The following is a 21,575-nucleotide window of genomic DNA, read 5'->3' as shown; positions in this document are numbered from 1 at the left end:
GAGTTCAAGATCAGTGTGGCCAACACAGTGAAACCCCATCTCTACTAAGAATACAAAAATTAGCCAGGCGTGGTGGCGGGTGCCTGTAATCCCAGCTACAGGAAGTTGAGGCAGGAAAATCACTTGAACCCAGTAGGTGGAGGTTGCGGTGAGCTGAGATTGCACCACAGCACTCCAGCCTGGGCGACACAGCGAGACTCCGTTTCAAAAAAAAAACGAAACAAAAACTCAGGAATTGGGCGAGTAGGCTCAAGCATGGGCATTAAGAGGCAAAATGACAGAGTTTAACTGGTATATGAGCTTCTGGGGGCATTCAATTGGAAAAGGGAAGAACGCCTCAGGTGAGCATGTGTACGACTCCAGTAAACACACTGCGCATGCTCACTTCCTAAGTGCCAGCTGGCCAACCTGCAAGTGGGCAGATCACCGTAAGGGAAGAATCAAGGGAAACGGGACACAAGATGCCAGAAGTAGGCCAGCATGGAAAACCCTAAGTCCAAGGTCAAATGGGGCACCTGACTGCCAAGACGCCCACTTGGCCCTCTTCCAAGGGTTGTTTACCTTCTTTCCATTCCTGCTCTAAAACTTCTTTTCTTTTTTTCTTTTTTTTTGAGATGGAGTCTCGCTCTGTCACCCAGGCTGGAGTGCAGTGGCGCGATCTCGGCTCCCTACGAGCTCCACTTCCCAGGTTCACACCATTATCCTCCCTCAGTCTCCCAAGTAGCTGGGACTACAGGCGCCTGCCACCATGTCTGGCTATTTTTTTGTATTTTCAATAGGGACAGGGTTTTACCGTGTCAGCCAGGACGGTCTCGATCTCCTGACCTCACGATCCGCCCGCCTTGGCCTCCCAAAGTGCTGGGATTACAGGTGTGAGCCACCGCACCCGGCCTCTAAAGCTTTTTAATAAACTTCCACTCCTGCTGTAAAACATGTGTCGGTTTCTCCTTCTGTCCTATGCCCCTCAGTTGAATTCTTTCTTCTGAGGAGGCAAGCACTGAGGTTACTGCAGACCCATTTGGATTTGCTGCAGGTAACTCAGATAACTTCCACCGCTAACAATAGTGTTTCTAATTTTTCATTTAAAACTTCTTAAGGACAAAGGCTGGACTTGATCACAGAGTCTAGAATTAACACCTGACATTTAGCAGGTATCAAGTATTTGTTAAGTGAATGAGTAAATGGATGATAGTTGAATTTCCCTTTACATCTCTGATGGTTTCCTTAGACCCCTTAGCACTGGCTGACTGGGTAAAAGGGCACGACCGTTTTTAGGGCTGCTGTCACACAGTGCCATTTTGCTTACCAGAAAGGTTATACTAATTTCAGTTTCCATCAACATTGTATGAATACCCATTCACCACACTCTTGCTGGCTAGAATTGAATAGTATTATCTTTTCAGTCTTTGTAATACTGTTTTTTTAATTTTTAAAATTTTTAATTTTTGTGAGTACGTAATTGGTGTATATATTTATGGAGCATATGAGCTGTTTTATGCAATGTAAAATAATCACATCATGGAGAATGGGGTCTTTGTAATTCTTGAAGAGTTTTGGAAAGCAAAATCCCTACTTAGAGACATGGACTTTAAAACATTAACTGGGTAAAAATATTCAGAAAGCTCTTGTTAGCTACTCAAAAAATAATTTGTACTGATGCCTGGACTAAAGGGTGATCATCAATCCGTGTGGCCACTAGTAAGTAGAGCTGTATACAATAAACATATTAAATATTTCCATAAAATTATTGATATGTATTGAGCACTTGATAAGTATTTTTTTAGGTGAATCATTTTGTTGAATCCTTTCAACCATCTAACATTTATTATATCCATTCTACAGAAGATAAAACTGGTATTGGAAAAGGGAAAATAACTTTCTAATAAGAAGCCAATCTAAGGCTCATTTGTATCCACACCAAAGTTCCTGCCCTTACTCATTACACTAAACTACCTCCAGTCAGAATAAACACAAATACCTAGTGTAGTTCCACTTAACTCTAACACTCTGTCACCAAGAAGACAGAAAGTATTAGTTACTCCTCTGAATAAAAATGGCTCTCAGAATATCTCATTAAGAACTGATTTATATCAAGTGACATCAGCAAAATGGCAGACTAGGTAGCTCTACGTTCTTATTCTTCCATGAAAAGATTAAAAAAAAAAAAAAAGACAGGGCCGAGAGTGGTGGCTCATGCCTGTAATCCCAGCACTTTGGGAGGCCAAGGCGGGTGGATCACAATGTCAGGAGAAAAAGACCATCCTGGCCAACATGGTGAAATCCTGTTTCTACTAAAAATACAAAAATTAGCCGCATAAAGTGGTGCGTGCCTGTAATCCCAGCTGCCTGGGATGCTGAGGCAGGAGAATCACTTGAACCTGGGAAGCAGAGGTTGCAGTAAGCTGAGATTGTGCCACTGCACTCCAGCCTGGGAGACAGAGCAAGACTCTGTGTCAGAAAAAAAAAAAAAAAAGGACAGACACTGGCTGAACTAAACTTGTAGGAGCTCTGGAAATCAACCCAAGGTTTATAACCATAATAAACACCAAATCAAGACAAAGTCACCTTCAAAGTGGCAGGAAAATAGTTTTGTGGCTGTCTTACTTGCCCTTGCCCCACCCTCTGCCTGAAACATCAGTGGTCTTGGTTTGGAGAAGGTGGCATCTCTGCTCTTATTTCCCTTCTACCAACTGGAGAGAACAAAGAATACTTATTTACATTCCAGCCTGTTGGAGGGCAGACTAAACGACTGGTCTCTGTTTTGCCTAACTTTAATCTTAGGCAGGAAAAGAGCCAGGCAGTGCTCATAAAAGCTACAGGGAGACTACAGATTCATGGAAGCCTGGGGCAAGAGATTATGTAAGGAGACATAAAATAAATTATATAAAATCATAAGGAGAAACTGGGTAAGACTCTTTGGGAAATCAAGACATTCAAAAGCAGCTATGGCCGGGCACAGCATCTCACACCTGTAATCCCAACACTTTGAAAGGCCGAGGCAAGCAGATCGCTTGAGCTCAGGAGTTTGAAACTGGCCTGGGCAACATGGTGAAATCCACCTCTACAAAAAAAAATATAAAAATTAGCTGGGTGTGGTGTGTACCTTAGTCCCAGTTGCTTGGGAGGCTGAGGTGGGAGAATGGCTTGAGATCAGGAAGGGGAGGTTGCAATGATGACATCACTGAACTCCAGCCTGGGCAACAGAGCCAGACCCTGTCTCAAAAAACAAAGAAAAAAGCAGCTGTGTGTATACATAGTGTAACTAAGAAAGCACCATCCAGACCTAGGCAAGATGTATACTCAGAAAAGAACTGAGAAGACTTTAAGTTTTCACCTAGGGCTAATCCCTAGGCTCAGAGTAAGCCCAACAAATCTATGAAGAACAGCCCCAGAACAGAGTCAGTCTGCAAAGACTTGGAGAGGTAGCTGTTTTTTCCAATGCCCAATTTTTAACAACAAAAATTGCAAGGCATACAAAGAAACAGGACAACATGGCCCATTTAAGTAAACAAAATAAAACCACAGAAACTGTCCTTGAGGAAGCCCAGCAATCAGAATTTCTAGACCAAGACCCTAAAATGAACATCTTAAATATGTTCAAAGAGCTAAAGTTAAACACGGACAAAGAACTAAAGGAAATCAGGAAGATGATACATGAACAAAATGAGAATATCAACAAAGATACAGAAATTTTTTTTTTAAAGAAGCAAACAAAAACTCTGAAGTTGAAAATCACAATACCTGAAATATAAATTCACTACAGGGGTTCAGCAGTAAATTTAAGCAGGCATAAGAAACAATCAGTAAAGGTGAAGATAGAACAACTGAAAGTATTGAGTCTCAGGAACAGAAAGAAAAAAGAATAAGGAAAAATAAACAGAGTCTAAGGGACCTGTGGAACAGGATCAAGCCAACCAATAAACACATTTTAGGAGTTTCTGAAAGAGAAGAGAGAGAGAGGAAGTGGTGGAGAGATTATTTGAAGAAATACTAGCTAAAAAGTCCCCAGATTCGATGAAATACACAAATCTACAAATCCAAGAATCCCAGTGAATACTAAGTAGGATAAACCCAAAGAGACCCACACTAAGACACATTACAACCAAACCTCAGAAAGAGAAAGTCAGTCTCTTGGAAGCAGCAAGAGAGATACAACTCATTACATACAATGGATCTTCAATAATAATATCAACTAATTTCTCAGCAAAAACCTTAGAGCCCAGAAGGCAGTGGGCTAATACATTTAAAGTGCTGAAAGAGAAAAAGAATTGTCAAATGAGAATTATACACCTGGCAAAACTGTTCTTCAAAAATGAGGGAGAAATTAAGACATTCCAAGATAAATAAAAGTTGAGAAAGTTCATTACCAATAGGCCTGCCCTATAAGGAATGCTAAAAGGAGTCTTTCAGGTTGAAATGAAAGGACACTAGACATTGACTTGGAATCAGATGAAGATATAAAGATCTCTAGTATAAATACGTGAGCAAATATAAAAGCTAGTATTATTGTAATTATGGTTTATAATTCCTCTTTTAATTTTCCAAAGAATTTAAAAGATTAATGCATAAAAAACAATTACAGCTTTATGGTATACAATGGATACAGATATAATTTGTGACATCAATGACATAAAGTGGAGGTGAGGAATGAAGCTGTGTAGCAGTAGAGTTCTATATGCAATTGAAGTTAATATCATTTCAAATTAGATTGTTATAACTTTAGATGCTATTTGTAGTCCCCATGGTACTCTCAAAGAAAGTATCTATAGAAAATCCTCAAAAGGAAGTCAAAACATGTCACCATAAAAAATCAACTAAACACAAAAGAAGACAATAATGAAAAAAATGAGGGATAAAAAAACTATAAAATATAAAGAAAACTTTTAAAATGTCAAAAGCAAGTCCTTCCTTATCAATAATTACTTTAAATGTAAATAGGTTAAACTCTCTAGCCCAAATACACAGATTAGCAAATAATTTAAAAAAAAAAAAAAATCCAACTGTCTGGGCACAAAGGCTCATGCTGGTAATCCCAACATTTTGGGAGGCCAAAGCAGAGGGTTCATTTGAGGCCAGGGCTTCAAGACTAGCCTGGGTAACATAGCAACTCTCTATAAAAAATAAGATAAAATTTTTAAATGTAAAAAAAAGATCTAACTATATGCTATCTACAAAGACTAACTTTAGATCTGAAAATACAAATAGATTGAAAGTGAAAGGATGAAAAAAGATGTTCCATGCAAATAGTAACCAAAAGACAGCAGAGTGGGCATACTAAAATCAGACAGAATAGATTTTAAGTCAAAAACTGATGCATATCAAACACAGCAAAAGTTTATTCATTTAGGTACCACTAATTATAATAATTTGTGTCAGAGACTGGACCAAAGTAAACCCTCGCATTATCTGTGAAAAAAAGGTTTAAGCAAATTACCACTGTAAACTGGAGGTAGGGGGGACATATTTCAATTAGAAATAAAAAAAAAAAATAGATATATATATAAAGATGGAATCTCACTCTGTCACCAGGCTGGAGTGCAGTGGCGTGATCTTGGCTCACTGCAACCTCTGCCTCCCGAGTTCAAGAGATTCTCCTACCTCAGCCTCCTGAGTAGCTGGGACTACAGGTGCGCACCACCACGCCCAGCTAATTTTTGTATTTTTAGTATAGACGGCCTTTCACCATGTTGGCCAGGATGGTCTCAAACTCTTGACCTCATGATTCGCCCACCTTGGCCTCCCAAAGTGCTGGGATTACAGGCATGAGCCACCACACCCGGCCCAAAATATTTTTAATTGCTCTTAAAAGCACTGTCATAGTTCTATCCACTTGAATTTAAATTAGAAAAGTTCTAGTGAAAGTAATGGCAAAAACCACAATTACTTTTGTACTAACCTAAAAATTATAAAATTATTATGCTTATTATTCTGATATTATATGCTTTTATTAAAGGATTCCAAAAAAAAAAAAAAAAAAAATCTTAGTACTTAGCAACACTTTGCCAGGTCCTAGAAACATATAATAAAAACAGAGTTTCTTCAGAGGTTAATTTTATAATTCCAGTATTGTATCAATTTAGGCCAAAATTCCTCCTCAAAGTTTTAAGCAGTGCCAATTACAGAATATTTAAATAGATACTAAATCTGGTTGAAAGAGGGACTAGAAAGTTTGTTTTGTTTTGCATTTTTTTTGTAACTGAATTTGTTTTTTAATATTTTAATTGCTAAAGTAATAATACACTTATTTTAAGAAAGTAAAAATAATAATAATAAGGTTTTTGAGAAAAAGTAAATAATCTTGTCCCTTTCCAGGCCCATCACCGTGAATTAACAACAATGTTTACAGTGTGGAGTGTCTTCCAAAGGGAGTTCTTAAAAAAAGTTTTATAAAGAAACCAAGTCAAAACTACCCACAAAGAAAGCCCAGGCATAAATGGCTTCACTGAGGAAATCTATGACAGATTTAAAAATAATTAACACTAGTCTTTCACAGACTTTTCCAAAAAATAGAAGATGAGGAAACACTTACTAGCTCATTCTATGAGGCCAATATTACCCTGATACCAAAAACAAAGATATCACAAGAAAGTTACACACCATATCCATGTTTAATATAGAAGCAAAAATCCTCAACAAAAAACTAGGAATTCAAATTCAGCAACATATAAAAAGAATTATACACCACAACTAAGTGGTACTTATTACAGAAATACAAGGTTTGTTTAACTTATGAAAATCATTCAATGTAAGACACCATTTTAATAAAAGACAAAACCACATGACCATCCCACCAGATAAAGAAAAGGCATGTGACAAGATCCCACACCTATTCACGATAAGGAAACACTCAACAAACTATGAATGGAAGGAAATTTTCTCAATGCAATGGGTATCTACAAAACCCATAGCTAACATCAAACTTAAATGATGAAAGACTAGATGCTTTCTCCCTAAGATCAGGAACAAGAAAAGGATGTCTGCTTTCAACACTTTTATTCAATGCTATACTAAAAGTTCTAGACAAAGCAACTAGACAAGAAAAATAAAATGTATCCAGATCATAAAGGAAAAAATAAAATTATGTTTGCAGATGACATTACCTTGTATACAGACAATCCTAAGGAATCCACCTGAAAAACCTTTTAGAACCAATAAACAAGTTCAACATCCAATTACCAAATCAATATACAAAAATCAATTGTATTTATATACACTAACAATGAACAAACTGAAAATAAATTAAGAAAGCAATTCCATTTACAACAGCATTTAAAAGAATATAATACTTTGGAATAAATTGAACCAAAGAAGTGTACGACTTCTACACTGAAAACTGTAATAAATTAATGAAAGAAGAAGGCAGCCTAAATAAATGGAAAGATATCCCATGTTCATGGATTGGAAGATTGTATATTCTGAAGATTACAGTATCTGTATTGAAATTGCAGCTGCCTTCTCTGTAGAAATTGATAGGCTAATACTAAAATTTATATGGAAATGCAAGGGACCCAACAGCTAAAATAATCTTGAAAAAGAACACAGTTGGAGGACCTACTTTCCCAATTTCAAAATTTATCATAAGGCTACAGTAATCAAGACAGTATGCTATTGGCCTAATGACAAAAATATAGTTCAATGGAATAAAATTGAGAACCCTGAAAAATACCTTACATTTATGGTGAATGAATTGATTTTTACAAGGGTGCCAAGACAATTCAACAACATGGTGGGGGATGTGTGGGGGCAGAAGTCATCTTTTCAACAAACGGTTCTGGGATAACTGGATATCCACATGCAAAAGAATAAAGTTAGACCCCTATTTACCACCATATACAAAAATTAACTCAAAATGGATCAACAACTCAAATGTAGGAACTAAGACTTCAAAACTCTTAGAAAAAAACTACAGCAGTAAATCTTTCTGACCTCAGGTTAGGCAATGGTTTCTTAGATATGACACCTAAAGTACAAACAATCAAAGAAAAAAATATACATTTTTGACTTCATATAAATATTTTTCTACCTTAACCATGTAAAAAGTAAAAGAAAACCCACAAACAGGGAGGAAATATTTGCAAATTACATATCTGATAAGGAACTTGTGCCAAGAATATATAAAGAATTATTAAAATTCAACAATAAAGACAACTCAATTATAAGTAGGCAAAGGATTTGAATAAACATTTCTCCAGAGAATATATACAAATGGCCAATAAACACATGAAAAATGTTCAACATCATTGGACATTGGATAAATACAAATCAGAACCATAACAAGGTATCACTTCACACCTACTAGGATGGCTATAATTATGAAAAGATGGACAATAACAAGTGTTGGTGAGGGTATGCAGCAATCATAACCTTTATGAATTGCCAGTGGGAATGTTAAATGGTACAGCCACTTTGATAAAGTTTAGCAGTTCTACCAAAAGTTGAACATTGAGTTACCATGTGACTCAGCAATTTCACTAGGTATATATCTAAGAGAATTGAAACATGTCCACACAAAAAACTGTACACAAATATTCACAGCAACACTATTCATAATAATCAAAAGGTAACAACAAGCCAAATGTCCATAAACTGATGTACAGGTAAACAAAATGTGGTATATCCATCCAGTGGAATATTATTTAGCTATAAAAATAAATAAAGCACTAATACATGCTGCAACATTGATGAACCTTGAAAACATTATGCTAAGTGAAAGAAATTAGATACAAAAGACCACATATTTTATCATTATATTTTTATAAAATGTATAGGCAAATCCATACAGGCAGAAAATAGATTAGTGGTTGCCAGGGAATGAAGGAAAGAGAAAACAAAGGATTGGGGACTGACTGCTAATGGGTATGAATTTTCTTTTGAGGGCAATAAAAATGTTCTGGAATTAGTGGTGACATTTGTACAACTTTGTGAATACAATAAAAACCACTGAACTATACACTTTAAAAAGGTGAAATTTACATAATGTGAATTATATCTCAATACAGTTATAATTTTAAAAGTGGTGAAAATGAGTCTTTGGAAATTTTTTTTTTTTTTTTTTTTTTTGGAGACGGAGTCTCGCTGTGTCCCCCAGGCTGGAGTGCAGTGGCGCGACCTCGGCTCACTGCAAACTCTGCCTCCCGGGTTCACGCCATTCTCCTGCCTCAGCCTCCTGAGTAGCTGGGACTACAGGCGCCCACTACCGCGCCCGGCTAATTTTTTGTATTTTTAGTAGAGACGGGGTTTCACCGTGGTCTCGATCTCCTGACCTTGTGATCCGCCCGCCTCGGCCTCCCAAAGTGCTGGGATTACAGGCGTGAGCCACCGCGCCCGGCCGGAAAATATTTTTTTTAAGTCAGAAGTAGTGAGGTATTTAAAAAACGAATAATTTTATGCTCTTTTCCTTTATGAGCAATGACATTGGCAGGGTGAGGTGGTGGGGAGAGACCTTTTTGTTTCTTTGAGTGCAATTACAAACTACAAGAGGAAACCAGTGGCCCACAAAATGCTCTTGTTTCTCATTCCTTTTTTCTCATTTGGTGAATCCCTTCCTCCCTCCCTCCCTCCCCCACTTCCTTTCTTCTTTAATTAGAAGATGAATTTCTGTATACCCACAACACGTATTTTATCCTTGAACTCGATGAGCCTACTTTTGAGTTCACAGATACCTCTTTAACAAAGAAGAAGGAGGTAAACATTTAATAAAGAGTATATAAGAATATCAAATAACACTTACCTATGTCCTCTAATCTCCAACATGTCATATCAGATTTAATTACACCATCTCCATTTTCAGCTTCCACCTCAATGGTATAATTATCTGGGATCGTTATTCTTGGAAGGAAAAAAGAGCACGAAGCACGATTTTCACTTGTAGAACTACTGGTTGTACAATTATCATGTTTTTTTCCAAAAGCGCTTTGAAGGAAAAAGTTATTCAACATGAGTTTAGTACAATGGTTTGGAAACTTAGCCATATTTAATGTATTAAGCAGTATTTGTTAGTTTTTCTCTGGGTTTCTCTTGAGAACTGTATAGTCCAGGATATTTGGTTGTCCTCTTTCCAATTTCCTTCCTCACCTCCAAGGAAAGGTAAAGGTTACCTGCTTTCTGCCACCTGAGATGCTTTAGGAGCCATGAAAACCTCTTTGGATCCCTGTAAGTCATGAAAAGCAACAGTTGCAGTGTATGTCCTATTGGCAAGAAATCATGGGTAGGTTTCTGAAAAAGCCAGATTCTAGCCCTAAAAATTTATTCTTTTACATATGTATGTAAAAATATATTTATATATATAAGGATTTGTTAAATACATTATGGTAGATACATAAATAGAATTTAAAATGATGGTTTTTAACATACTATATTGATTGATATGGAAAGATGCATCTACTGCTGGTGAAAAAAGTAGGATGCATATCATGTATAGAACGATCATAGTTACATAAATATAAAGATATTTACATAACTATTTGTAGAGATATCTAGAGAGATCATCAAAATGTTCAAGTTGTTACCTTTGGCGGTGGGATTCTGGGTAACTTTTTACATTCTTTATAATTTTTCAGGTTGAATTTTTGAACATTAGTATATATTGTTTTCAGAAAAATCTTTAAAACAGATAGATTGATGATAGATTAGATATATACTATTAAGCTGTAACTTAACGAAAACAAATTCACATATTAGTGGGAATCAGATGGGTGGTTCTAGCTATAGTCCACATGGTTCTGGGGATTGTGGAGGAGATAAAGCAGGCTGAGAACAGAAAAGAAGGCCCACCTTGCAAGGTACCAGTGTTTGCTGGTGTGCAGGAAGACATATACACATAGAATACATACAGGAAGACATAGTCACATAGAATCATGGAATTTTGAAACTAGAAAGGACCTCAAGAGTGGTTGATGGTTATTTTACAGCACAAAAATGGCCTCCAGGGCAATGTGTCATGGTTATAAGCATAGGTTCTAGAATCAGACCAGGTTTGAATCATGGCTTTGCCCCTATTAACTGTGTGACTTGGGCAAGTTCTTTAACCTCTCTGTGCCTTAGTTTTCTCATCTGTAAAATGAAGACAGTAATATATATATAGCATAGGGTTATGAGGATGAAATGAGCTAATATACATAAGGCACTTTTAAAATGTCCAGCACAGAGTCAATACATGTGAGCTGTTACAACTGTTATTGTAGTTGAATGCTTCTGCATTTATTCATGCTGTGACCTTTGAGAAATGACCTTTCTCTCCTTTTCCACACCTCTAGACCTCCTTTCAGCCTCAGTTCAAAAATCACTATCTCCATGAAGGCATCCCCAACTCCTCCTTTTTTCCCCAGGAAAAATTATTTCCTATTGTTTCTGGACATCAGAAACATGACCCACTGAAAAGTGCTCCCAGTAGGCCATCCACAGGGAAACCCTTCCACTTTGCTTGGAAGAGATCCTCTTGCAAAAATGCAAGCAGTCTAGGAGTTCTGGAGAGCCTAGCTGGCCTGAGGCCATCAAGGGGAGCTGTGTATAGGCCTGGGGACGCCCAGGTGTTTTCTATTTCTCCATGTCCAACTGGTGATAATAATGACAACCCAAAGGGAAAGATGGAGGAAGAGGGGAAATGTTTCTATAAGACAGAAAAATAGGAGTAAACCTATAAAGGTGCCCAGATTCTCATTCTACTAGCAATTGATATTCAACACTGGGACTAGAACTGACAAATCTGGAAGAAAAGTCATTTGGATCATGGGTTATTAGGCCTCTATCATTCTTATTTTCTAAAACAGGGATGAGCAAATGACAGCGTGTAGGTCAAATATAGCCCATCTCTTGCTCTCGCACAGCCTGTAGGCTTAAGACTATTTACATGTTGTTAATGGTTGAAAAATAAATAAAACGAAGAAAAATACTTTGGGGCATGTGAAAATTACATAAAATTCATATTTCAGTGTCCATGGATAAAGTTTTATTGGAAAGCAGCCATGCCTATTGGTTTATATATTGCCTATAGCTGTGTGAGTGCTATAGCAGTAGTGTTGAAAAGTTCTGACAGAGACCGATCTCCTTCTGAATATTACTATATTTACCATCTGGCCCTTTACAGGAGAAGTTTGCTGACTCCTATTTTAAAACATCTCTCTGACATAGGTGCTCATAGCTATATCAGTGCTGCAGAGAATACTGCTTGTTTTTTTTTTTCATTTTTTCCACTGAAAACATAAAGTGGACTTCCCTTGCAACATGAGATTTTGCTTAAAAACAAAGAATTTGCAATCACAGACTAAAGATCATCTTACAATGCTTCCCAACATGGGCCCCCTTATTCATTATTCACAAGAAGGAAGTAATGAGCTATGTTAAAAAGTTTTATTAAAAAGGACAGGCACGGTGGCTCATGCCTGTAATCCCAGCACTTTTGGGGGCTGAGGTGGGCAGATCACTTGAAGTCAGGAGTTCAAGACCAGCCTGGCCAACGTGGTGAAACCCCGTCTCTACTAAAAATACAAATGTTAGCCAGGTATGGTGGTGTGCAGCCGTAATTCCAGCTACTTGGGAGGCTGAGGCAGGAGAATCATTTGAACCTGGGAGATGGAGGTTGCAGTGAGCTGAGATCACGCCACTGCACTCTAGCCTGGGTGACAGAGTGAGATTGTCTCAAAAAAAGAAAAAAAATTTTTTTAACCTGTAAATATTTACTTAAAACATCTAACTTTTGGCTAGAATTATAATTAAAAATTATAAAATTTTCATTCTACAGAATTGGAATAAAGAGGGATGCTTGAGGTAGTAAAAAAAAAAAAAATTGGGGAACCATTGTCCTGTGGAACACTGTTTGACAGAGGTCACACAGCAAATTAGTGGCAGACCATGGTCAATTGCCTCTTGGTTCTGGGATTACAACCCTACTTACTATATCTGGATCCAGAAAGAATGAACAGTTTTATAACACATTCTGGGAAGAGGCAGGGTATAGTTGGGTGGAGTAAATAAACAGATTTTTCCACTGTGACTGATCTCAGCCAATGGGGAATCCAGGAGGAGGTCACCACTGGCTATGCCTCCCCTCCCTCTGCAGCTCCAGATCCCATCCACAAGCCACTGGATGCACACAGAGATCACCCAGAAGCTGTCACTGAGGAAACTTTTTGCTTCATCTGGGATGTGAATCATGAATGAATCAGGAGCCTCTGCCTCCCCCATGCCCCAACCGATAAAACACAAGCTCCTGTACTTACTAAGTTCTCTTAGCTGTGTACTGGGTATAACTGGTTTCCTTTCCTGGACTCCAAGTGCAGGTTAAATTTTTCCTATAGTAGTAGACACAGGAAATGTTCTCAGGCTTAGCTGGCAGAGCTAAATAAATTAAAAACATACACACACAAACACAAAAATTTCAGTATACAATAAATATTGCCAGCATTGAACATTTTTAATGGAAAATATGCTGATCAAAAGCTAGATTTTTTTGGTTAGTGGCTAGGTGTAATGGGTTCTTTCAATTAGGTTCAATGGAAAGAATCTAACTTCATCTCTTTAATTATTCCCTTTGAAGAGCTAGATTTCTACTTTTTTAAGAAATCCTTTTTTACATTCTTACTTAAAAGTAACATTGGAGAAGTAAGCATTTTTAAAACACCAAGAAATACATACAAAGTATTTGTGATATACTCAGTAAAGCATCAAATGGTAGAATCACTCTGGATAACCCATGGGTAACAGATGATGAGGGCATAAGCAAGAATACGACCATGCCACACTTCAACCATGTGTATCAACAATTTTCTTTTCCAGAAGACTGTACAGTAATTTATGAAATATCTTCAACTGTATCTCCATATCTTAGAAATCTTGCTCCTGAGAGCTCCCCACTCCATAGCATCCACACTTTCATAGGGAAACCAGATACTACCATCTAGAACAGGGACTTAGACCTTTAAGGGTTCATGGGTAGAATTCAGGGGTCCATGAACTTAAATGGGGAAAATTTACATTTTTAATTTTCACTAACCTACTGTTGAAATTTAGAATTTCCTTCCATCATAAGTGTAATCAGCAAACCACAGTAATAGCATCATTGCCTGTGACTTTGTCACCATTATAAATCACAAATATTTTCATATCATATTTTGGTTGCTGCAGGTACCTTAAAATATTTATATGGTTTGGTTGTGTCCCCACCCAAATCTCAACTCGAATTGTATCTCCTAGAATTCCCATGTGTTGTGGGAGGACCCAGGGGGAGGTAATTGAATAATGGAAGCTGGTTTTTCCTGTGCTATTCTCATTATAGTGAATAAGTCTCATGAGATCTGATGGGTTTATCAGGGGTTTATGCTTTTACTTCTTTCTCATTTTCTCTTGCTGCTGCCATGTAAGAAGTGCCTTTTGCCTCCTGCCATGATTCTGAGGCTTCCCCAGCCATGTGGAACTGTAAGTCTAATTAAACCTCTTTTTCTTCCTAGTTTCCGGTATGTCTTTATCAGCAGTGTGAAAACAGACTAATACAATTTGAAAAAATTATCACTATTTCTGAATTAAGGTAATTATTAATATTAGATCTAAATTAAGGCAATTATTAGGTCTTCTTATTTAATGTGTTAATAATGAAGACCCCATATTACCAGATCACAAATTTGTTTCTTTAATATTTTGATGATTTCATTTCAGTATATTTTGGTATCTTTGTAATGCTATTTATTTTATTTGTGCGTTTACAAACATTGTTTTGAGAATCAGCCCACAGACTTCACTAGATGACCAAGGGGTTGATCATAAACACACACACACACACACACACACACACACACGCACAACTAAGAACTAAGAGCAATTTTAGACTAAGGGCCATGTTCAGCTCTGAGGCTTACACTCAATTCTTTGTTGAACCTTTGGCAAGATCATAGTCTTAAGAAGCAGGCATTTTTGAGAGAGGAGGGTAACTTCTTAAATTACATATCAAAGGAAGCTCTAGTGCTTCCTAGGAAGGAAGTCTCTACCAGATAAGAAGTAGGAAAAAGCTGATCACTTCTAACAAGTAAATATGGGGGCAGGGATGGGGAGGGAATGAAAGGAAGGTAAAGGAAAGAATTCTGATGTCAGTGTTCTTGATAGAGCGGTACAAACAAGCGGATGGGTTCCATGCACCAAGGTCATCTGGCTGGTAGCCTATTTCACCGGGTACAGCAAGCCTGGGGAAGATTGCCAGGCTGTAGTCTAGTAGGATTCCTCAATCGCTGGGCAAAGTATGGGTCCTTGGCCTGTTAGGAACTGGGCCACACAGCAGGAGGTGAACAGCAGTTGAGTGAGCATTACCAGCTGAGCTCCCCACCCCCACCCCCACCCCTACCTCAGAACAGCAGCAGCATTAGATTCTTATAGGAGCTGAACCCTACTGTGAACTGCGCATGCGAGGGATCTAGGTTGCTCGCTCCGTATGAGAATCTAACTAATGCCTGATGATATGAGGTAGAACAGTTTCATCCCAAAACCATTCCCTGACTGCCAACCCCACCCCCTGTCCATGGAAAAATTGTCTTCCATGAAACTGGTCCCTGGTGCCAAAAAGGCTAGGAACCACTAGTCTAGGGGAAGCCTCATGTTCCACTAAGCACCAACTCTACGGTGGCATGGAAGTCCTAACAATGTGCTGGCAGAGGGTGGCCTGGTGCAACTCTTCACGTGAGCTCCATGCAGGTGAATGTAGCACACAGGGATCCAGAAATTTCCCTGTGCCCTCAGAGTGGGGGGCGAGGATACAGCTGTGAGACTGGACCAGGCCTGGGATGAGGATGAAGCAGCTTCCATCCACAGAGGAACTTCAGGACCATGGGCAAACAACTGGAGCATAAGCTATGGCTCAAAGCACAGCCAAAGCCAGCTGTCCCATGGCAGATGGCAGAGGGGGATCAGACCACACCAGACAGTTCAGGAAAGACAGAGGGCAACACAAGGACTTCTTCCCACACATCCAAGACTGCAGTCACATAAGCCTTGCTCATATATTCAGACACCATCTTAAGGAGGAGCAGAGAGCAAGGCAGGAACCCCAAAGAGACTGAGTTAGCCAAAGACATCTTAAACCAGAAGAAATGACACAATGTTAACAAATTTAAGTGCTACCCACACCCTCCTCTTTCTCACCCTTGCCTGACTTTCCAGTGGTAAGGGGACTTTAGAAATTGATTTGTTTGATCATAGAAAATAGGGATGTTCCATTTCTCTGCATATCTGAATAATATTACATATATTTCAACTCTGTCAGAGGTATTACCCTATAACACGAAGGTGGTGTAAAGGGGTTCCAGAATGGGTGGCATTCATTGTTTTGTTTAGGTTTGGGATTTTAAAAGGGCTGTAAATGTGTGTGTTTGTATATACATTCATGTATTTGGACTAGGAACTAAGCATTGTCTACATGGGTAAAGGAGCCACTGAGAATGACAAGTGAGGGTGAGGGAGAGCTAAATGGCTTCCTGTTGTGTCAACATTTCTAGCTCTCTCCAGAGAAGCTGCCTTCCTCCTAGTCCTGCACATGAGCCTGGCACCCACAGCACCTATCCAACAAGCAGTTCAAAGGCTTTCTATCTTTACTACTTGCACGCTGAAAACCATGACAAAGCCAGTGATCTCCAGATCCAAATGCTTAAAAGGACCAAAGTTAACTGGACCTGAATCAAATAATACTGCATGTTACATAGAGATTGAAAGCTACACACCATTAACACATTTCTCAAACAGCCCATGCAGCTTGGAACACTCCCTAGGGATTTTTGGGGTCAACAAGCAGAATGTTAACAGACCCCATGCCTCCCAACTGTCAGGAGGAAGTGCAAAGTCCTACAAGAGGTGAACCAAGGGTTAGCTCGCAACACCCAGGAGGAATAACTCACACACTGTCCCACTCACTCCCTGTCTCCATGGCTCAGAGATAAGGGCAGTGCATGCACAGTGCATGTGTGTGTATGGGGGGGAGTGTAGTGTGTGGTGTGTATGTGATGTGTATAATGTGTGTGATGTGTGTGTGGTATGTGTAGTATGTGTGCATAGTATATGTGTGAATGGTATGAGTGTGTAGTGTGTGTGGTATGTGTGTAGTGTGGATGTGTATGTGGTGTGTGTGTGTAGTGTGTGCAGGGTATGTGTGGTGTATGTGCGGTATGTGTGTAGTGTGTGTGATGTGTTTATAATGTGTGTATAGTGTGTGTCTGCTGGAGTGTGTGTGTTGGTGTGTGTGTGGTGTATATGGTATGTAAATGATGTGTGTGTGGTGAGTGTGATATGTTTGTGTGATATATGTGACATATGTGTGGTGTGTGTGGTATGTTTACGATGTGTGTGTAGTGTGACATGTTTGTGTGGTATGTGTGACATATGTGTGGCATGTGTAGTGTGTGTAATGTGTTTATAGTGTGTGTGTAGTGTGCTGTGTGTAGTATGTTTGTGGTGTGTGCATGGTGTGTGTGATGTATATGTGTGGTATGTGGTGTGTGTGTGGTGTGTGTGATGTGTATGTGTGGTATGTGTGGTGTGTGTAGTGTGGTGTGTGTGATGTATATGTGTGGTATGTGTGGTGTGTGTGTGTCTGTGTGTATACATGTGGGTCTATACTTAGTCCCTGGCCATGTTTCTTACACATATTCACACAGAGGTAGCCTGCCCCACCCCCATTTCACTCATACTCGTCACACTAACTCTCAGGAGGATTTCAAAGTTGATTCTTGGCCAGAGAACAAGGAAACAAGAAGCCTTTCCCTGTTTCCCCAGAATAGTCTTAGTCTTATACTATTCTCATTACGGCCTCCTGCGGTCATATTTTATTTTATTTCCTTTTCATTCTTGCTCTCCCTTGTGTTGGTTGAATCCAAAGCCAGCCACCAAGATATCAGTGTAGGAATAGATCCTCATAGATCTAAATACACCCCAGTCAAACCTAAGTGAATCCTGCTCTTTCCTGTTCTTCCTTAAATACCTCTCCCAAGCTTCTTCAAAAGCTTTGGTAACATATATTAGAAGCCATCAACCAAAAAGAGAGTCAAATATCTGTTTTTCAGAACCATTAAAAGTGTCACCAGGTGTCAATGATTTTTGGAGCCACCAGGAGAAGAGGAGGTGGCTCCCAAAATGATTTTCCACTCAACCCAGGCTGTTTTTATGAGACTACACTTGTTTTTCCCTTACTGGGTGGCATATGGTGAGAGACAGCAATAGTCTTACAAAGGCTCTCTTGACATTGGTGTTACGAAATAGATCTGTGGTAGATAAAATGAATGCTCACCAATATTTCCAGTGCTCCTCCATAGGGTGGCCATGGGATTTGCCTTGGCCTTTGTCATGTGAGAGGAAGCGTCCAAGGGCTGGTGCATGACTCTCTTCTCTCTCCTCCTCCTGTCACTGCACACCTTGAAAACGCATGCTGACATGGTGTGTGTGAGGACAGCAGAGCCCCACCAGCCTGGGTCCCTACTTACCTGCGACGGACATGTAGTTTGCTGTTTTAAATATTTTAGGCTTGTTTATTATTACAGCATAAACAACTCTCCCTGACTAATATCTAAATAGCCTGCTCTCTCCAGTATTCTCAGACTTGCAGGAGGAACTTAACAGTAGTTTTCCCTAGTTTTGTGTCCTCATGACATTTTAATTCTGCATATGAGGATTTTAGATTCATTTTGTCACAGATTAGGGGGTTGAGGGGAACTGGAATAAAAACAGAACCAAATCAACAATGTTAGACTTCACTTCTACTTTCCTGCTTTTCTTTACCATTTCCAGTTTCAGTTATCTAGAGTGATTCCACATAGCTGAACAACCTTGGCTCTACGTACTAGAACTGCCTTGGCTGGCAGAGCCTACACATCTGTTGTCCTGCCTTCCTCCTTGTTGGCAATCAGTATGCCTATTTTAAGTCTTACTCAATTCTCCATCAGAAGATTGTCACAAACATGGGTAAAACTGTGATGCACAATGAAGAACACTTCACCTCTGTTGTATTTTTCCCCCTAAACCCAGAAATACTTGTCAGTATTCCTTAAGACTGCCACGGTCATGAATAGTACGGAAAGACTATGAATTTGTCATAGACCAGCAGAGACCAAGGAGACATGACAATTCAATGCAATATGGTACCCTAAATTGGATTCTGGAATAGAAAGAAATCATTCAGGCTGGGTATAGTGGCTCATGCCTGTAATCCCAACATTGGGAGGCCAAGATGGGCAGATCATAAGGTTAGGAGTTGGAGACCAGCCTGGCCAACATGGTGAAACCCCATCTCTACTAAAAATACAAAAATTAGCCGGGCATGGTGGCACACGCCTGTAATCCTATCTACTCAGGAGGCTAAAGCAGGACAATCGCTTGAACCCAGGAGGCAGAGATTGCAGTGAGCTGAGATTGTGCCACTGCACTCCAGCCAGCGTGACAGAGCAAGACTCCATCTCAGATGCTGGTCACTCCCATCTATCTTTCCCTACACCCTCAAAATACAAACCATAGCAATATCCCCCTATTTCTAGAAATAAGGGAAAAAACATTCATCACTTTCCTCTAAGAAAAATTGGGAGAATGTTCTTGCTTATCAGAGAATTTCCCGTATGCAAGAAGAACGTTTTCCAAAATTATAAAGATGTTCTCCATCTCCCTCCTTCCCTCTATACTCATATCACTTTGGTGCTGTTGCAAAGTCAGTGTTTTGAAAAATATCTTGACCTAGAAGAAAAGCAAAGCTAAGCAGGACCAAGGGAAAGATATTCTAGATGAAAACAATGGTGGATATTGGAGCCAGTTTTGTAGGAGCTGGTATATGTGCAACATAAGAAGAATGGAAAACAGAGATAGAAGACAGAAAAAGACAAGTTGAGGGAAAGGGTGACTTGATAGGAGCCACAGTATCTGTAATTAGAAGTTTAGATTGGATAACTGGGAGCAATTGCTGATGAGAGGGAGAGCAACAGTCCTGTCTGCCTGTATCATCTATTTTCTATCACAACAGTCCCCTACCTTTTGGCACCAGGGACCAGTTTTGTGGAAGATAATTTTTCCATGGACCTGGGGTACGGATGGTTTCGGGATGAAACTGTTCCACCTCAGATCATCAGGCATTAGCTTCTCATAAGGAGCATGCAATCTATCAATAGATCCCTCACATGCATAGTTCACAATAGGGTTCGTGCTCCTATGAGACTCTCATGCAGCTGCTGATTTGACAGGAGGCAGAGCTCAGGCAGTAACTCTGGCTCACCAGCAGCTCATTTTCTGCTGTGTAGCCCAGTTCTTAACACAGTCTGCAGCCTGGGGGTTGGGGACCCCTGGTCTATCAAGCTCCTGAGTGCCACAGGTGTAACCCCAGGGGGCTAAGGCAGGCCATGCCAGGACAGAAGTCTGAAGGCATTCTCATTATCTCTGGGTCATGACTGCCCTCTTGGTGACTCCAATTAGTACATGTTATGGGCTAAATTATGTCTCTCCAAAATCATATAATGAAGCCCTAACCCCCAGTCCCTCAAAATGTGACTGTATTTGGAGATAGAGCACTTAAAGATGTAACTAAGTTAAAATGGGATGATTACAATGGGCCCTAATCCAATCTGACTGGCATCCCTAGGAGGAGGAGAGACACAAGAGTTGTGTGGGCACAGAGGGATGACCATGTAAAGAGGCAGCAAAAGGATGGCCACCTGCAAACCAGCCCAGCTGCCACCTTGACACTGGACTTCCAGCCTCCAGAACCGTGAGAAAATAAATTTCTGTTGCTTAAGCCACCCAGTCTGAGGTATTTTGTTATGTCAGCCTAAGCACATGAATACGCTACATGACGCCTTCCCTACCTTCCCACTACCAGACCAGTGTCTCTGCTCTGAATGTTTTTTTAAACATAAGATATAATCAAACTAATGGATCTTAGATCTACAAGCCATTGTATGGATATTAGGCCTGTAGTCTTGAGTTGGAACACTCTAGAAATATGTTGTTTCATTATTTCCCTTTATATCCTTGGAATTTATGGCAAATAGTATGAAAACTGATTATTTTTGTATTTATATATATGTATTATATGAAGCCATAGCAACAACACAAAAACTATGGAGCTAAGCACTTCCTATCATAGTAGTTCCCTCTTTCTGTGGGTTTACTTTCTGTGGTTTCAGTTACTAGTGATCAACGCCATCTGAAAATGGGTGAGTACAGTACAATGAGATATTTAGAGAGAGGGAGACCACATTCATATAACTTTTTTTTTTTTTTTTTGAGACAGGGTCTTGCTCTGGCCCAGGCTGGAGTGCAGTGGCATGATCTCGGCTCACTGCAACCTCCGCCTCCCAGGTTCAAGTGATCTTCCCACCTCAGCCTCCCAAGTAGCTGGGATTACAAGCATGAGCCACCACACTTGGTTAATTTTTGTATTTTTAGTAGAGATGGGGTTTTACCATGTTGGCCAGGTTGCTCTCGAACTCCTGACCTCAAATAATCTGCCCGGCTCAGCCTGCCAAAGTGCTGGGATTACAGGTGTGAGCCACTGTGCCCGACCTCACCTAACTTTTATTATACTAAATTATTATAATGGCTCTATTTTATTATTAGTTAGTGTTTTAATC

The 21,575-nt window shown here is 39.5% G+C and overlaps 1 protein-coding gene across 5 annotated transcripts in view; it reads right to left on the bottom strand.

The window, feature by feature from the left end:
* The window catches only part of IL31RA (interleukin 31 receptor A), a 98,505-nt gene that overhangs the window by 37,742 nt on the left and 39,188 nt on the right, over positions 1 to 21,575 (bottom strand). For 4 of the 5 annotated variants that reach the window (XM_009208434.4, XM_009208432.4, XM_009208435.4 and 1 more), the window contains 2 exons: positions 13,218 to 13,335; positions 9,731 to 9,912 (listed from right to left, as the gene is read on the bottom strand). In XM_009208434.4, coding sequence (XP_009206698.1) covers positions 9,731 to 9,912; positions 13,218 to 13,335 — 300 coding nt within the window. Of the gene's footprint in view, positions 1 to 9,730; positions 9,913 to 13,217; positions 13,336 to 18,256; positions 18,450 to 21,575 lie in introns of all 5 variants that reach the window. The other variant, XM_009208429.4, reaches the window with a different exon arrangement.

This window comes from Papio anubis, chromosome 5 (assembly GCF_008728515.1).
Source record: "Papio anubis isolate 15944 chromosome 5, Panubis1.0, whole genome shotgun sequence".
Taxonomy (NCBI): Eukaryota; Metazoa; Chordata; class Mammalia; order Primates; family Cercopithecidae; genus Papio; species Papio anubis.
Note: the sequence above shows the minus strand (reverse complement) of the source record. Positions and strands in the feature narration are given on the sequence as shown.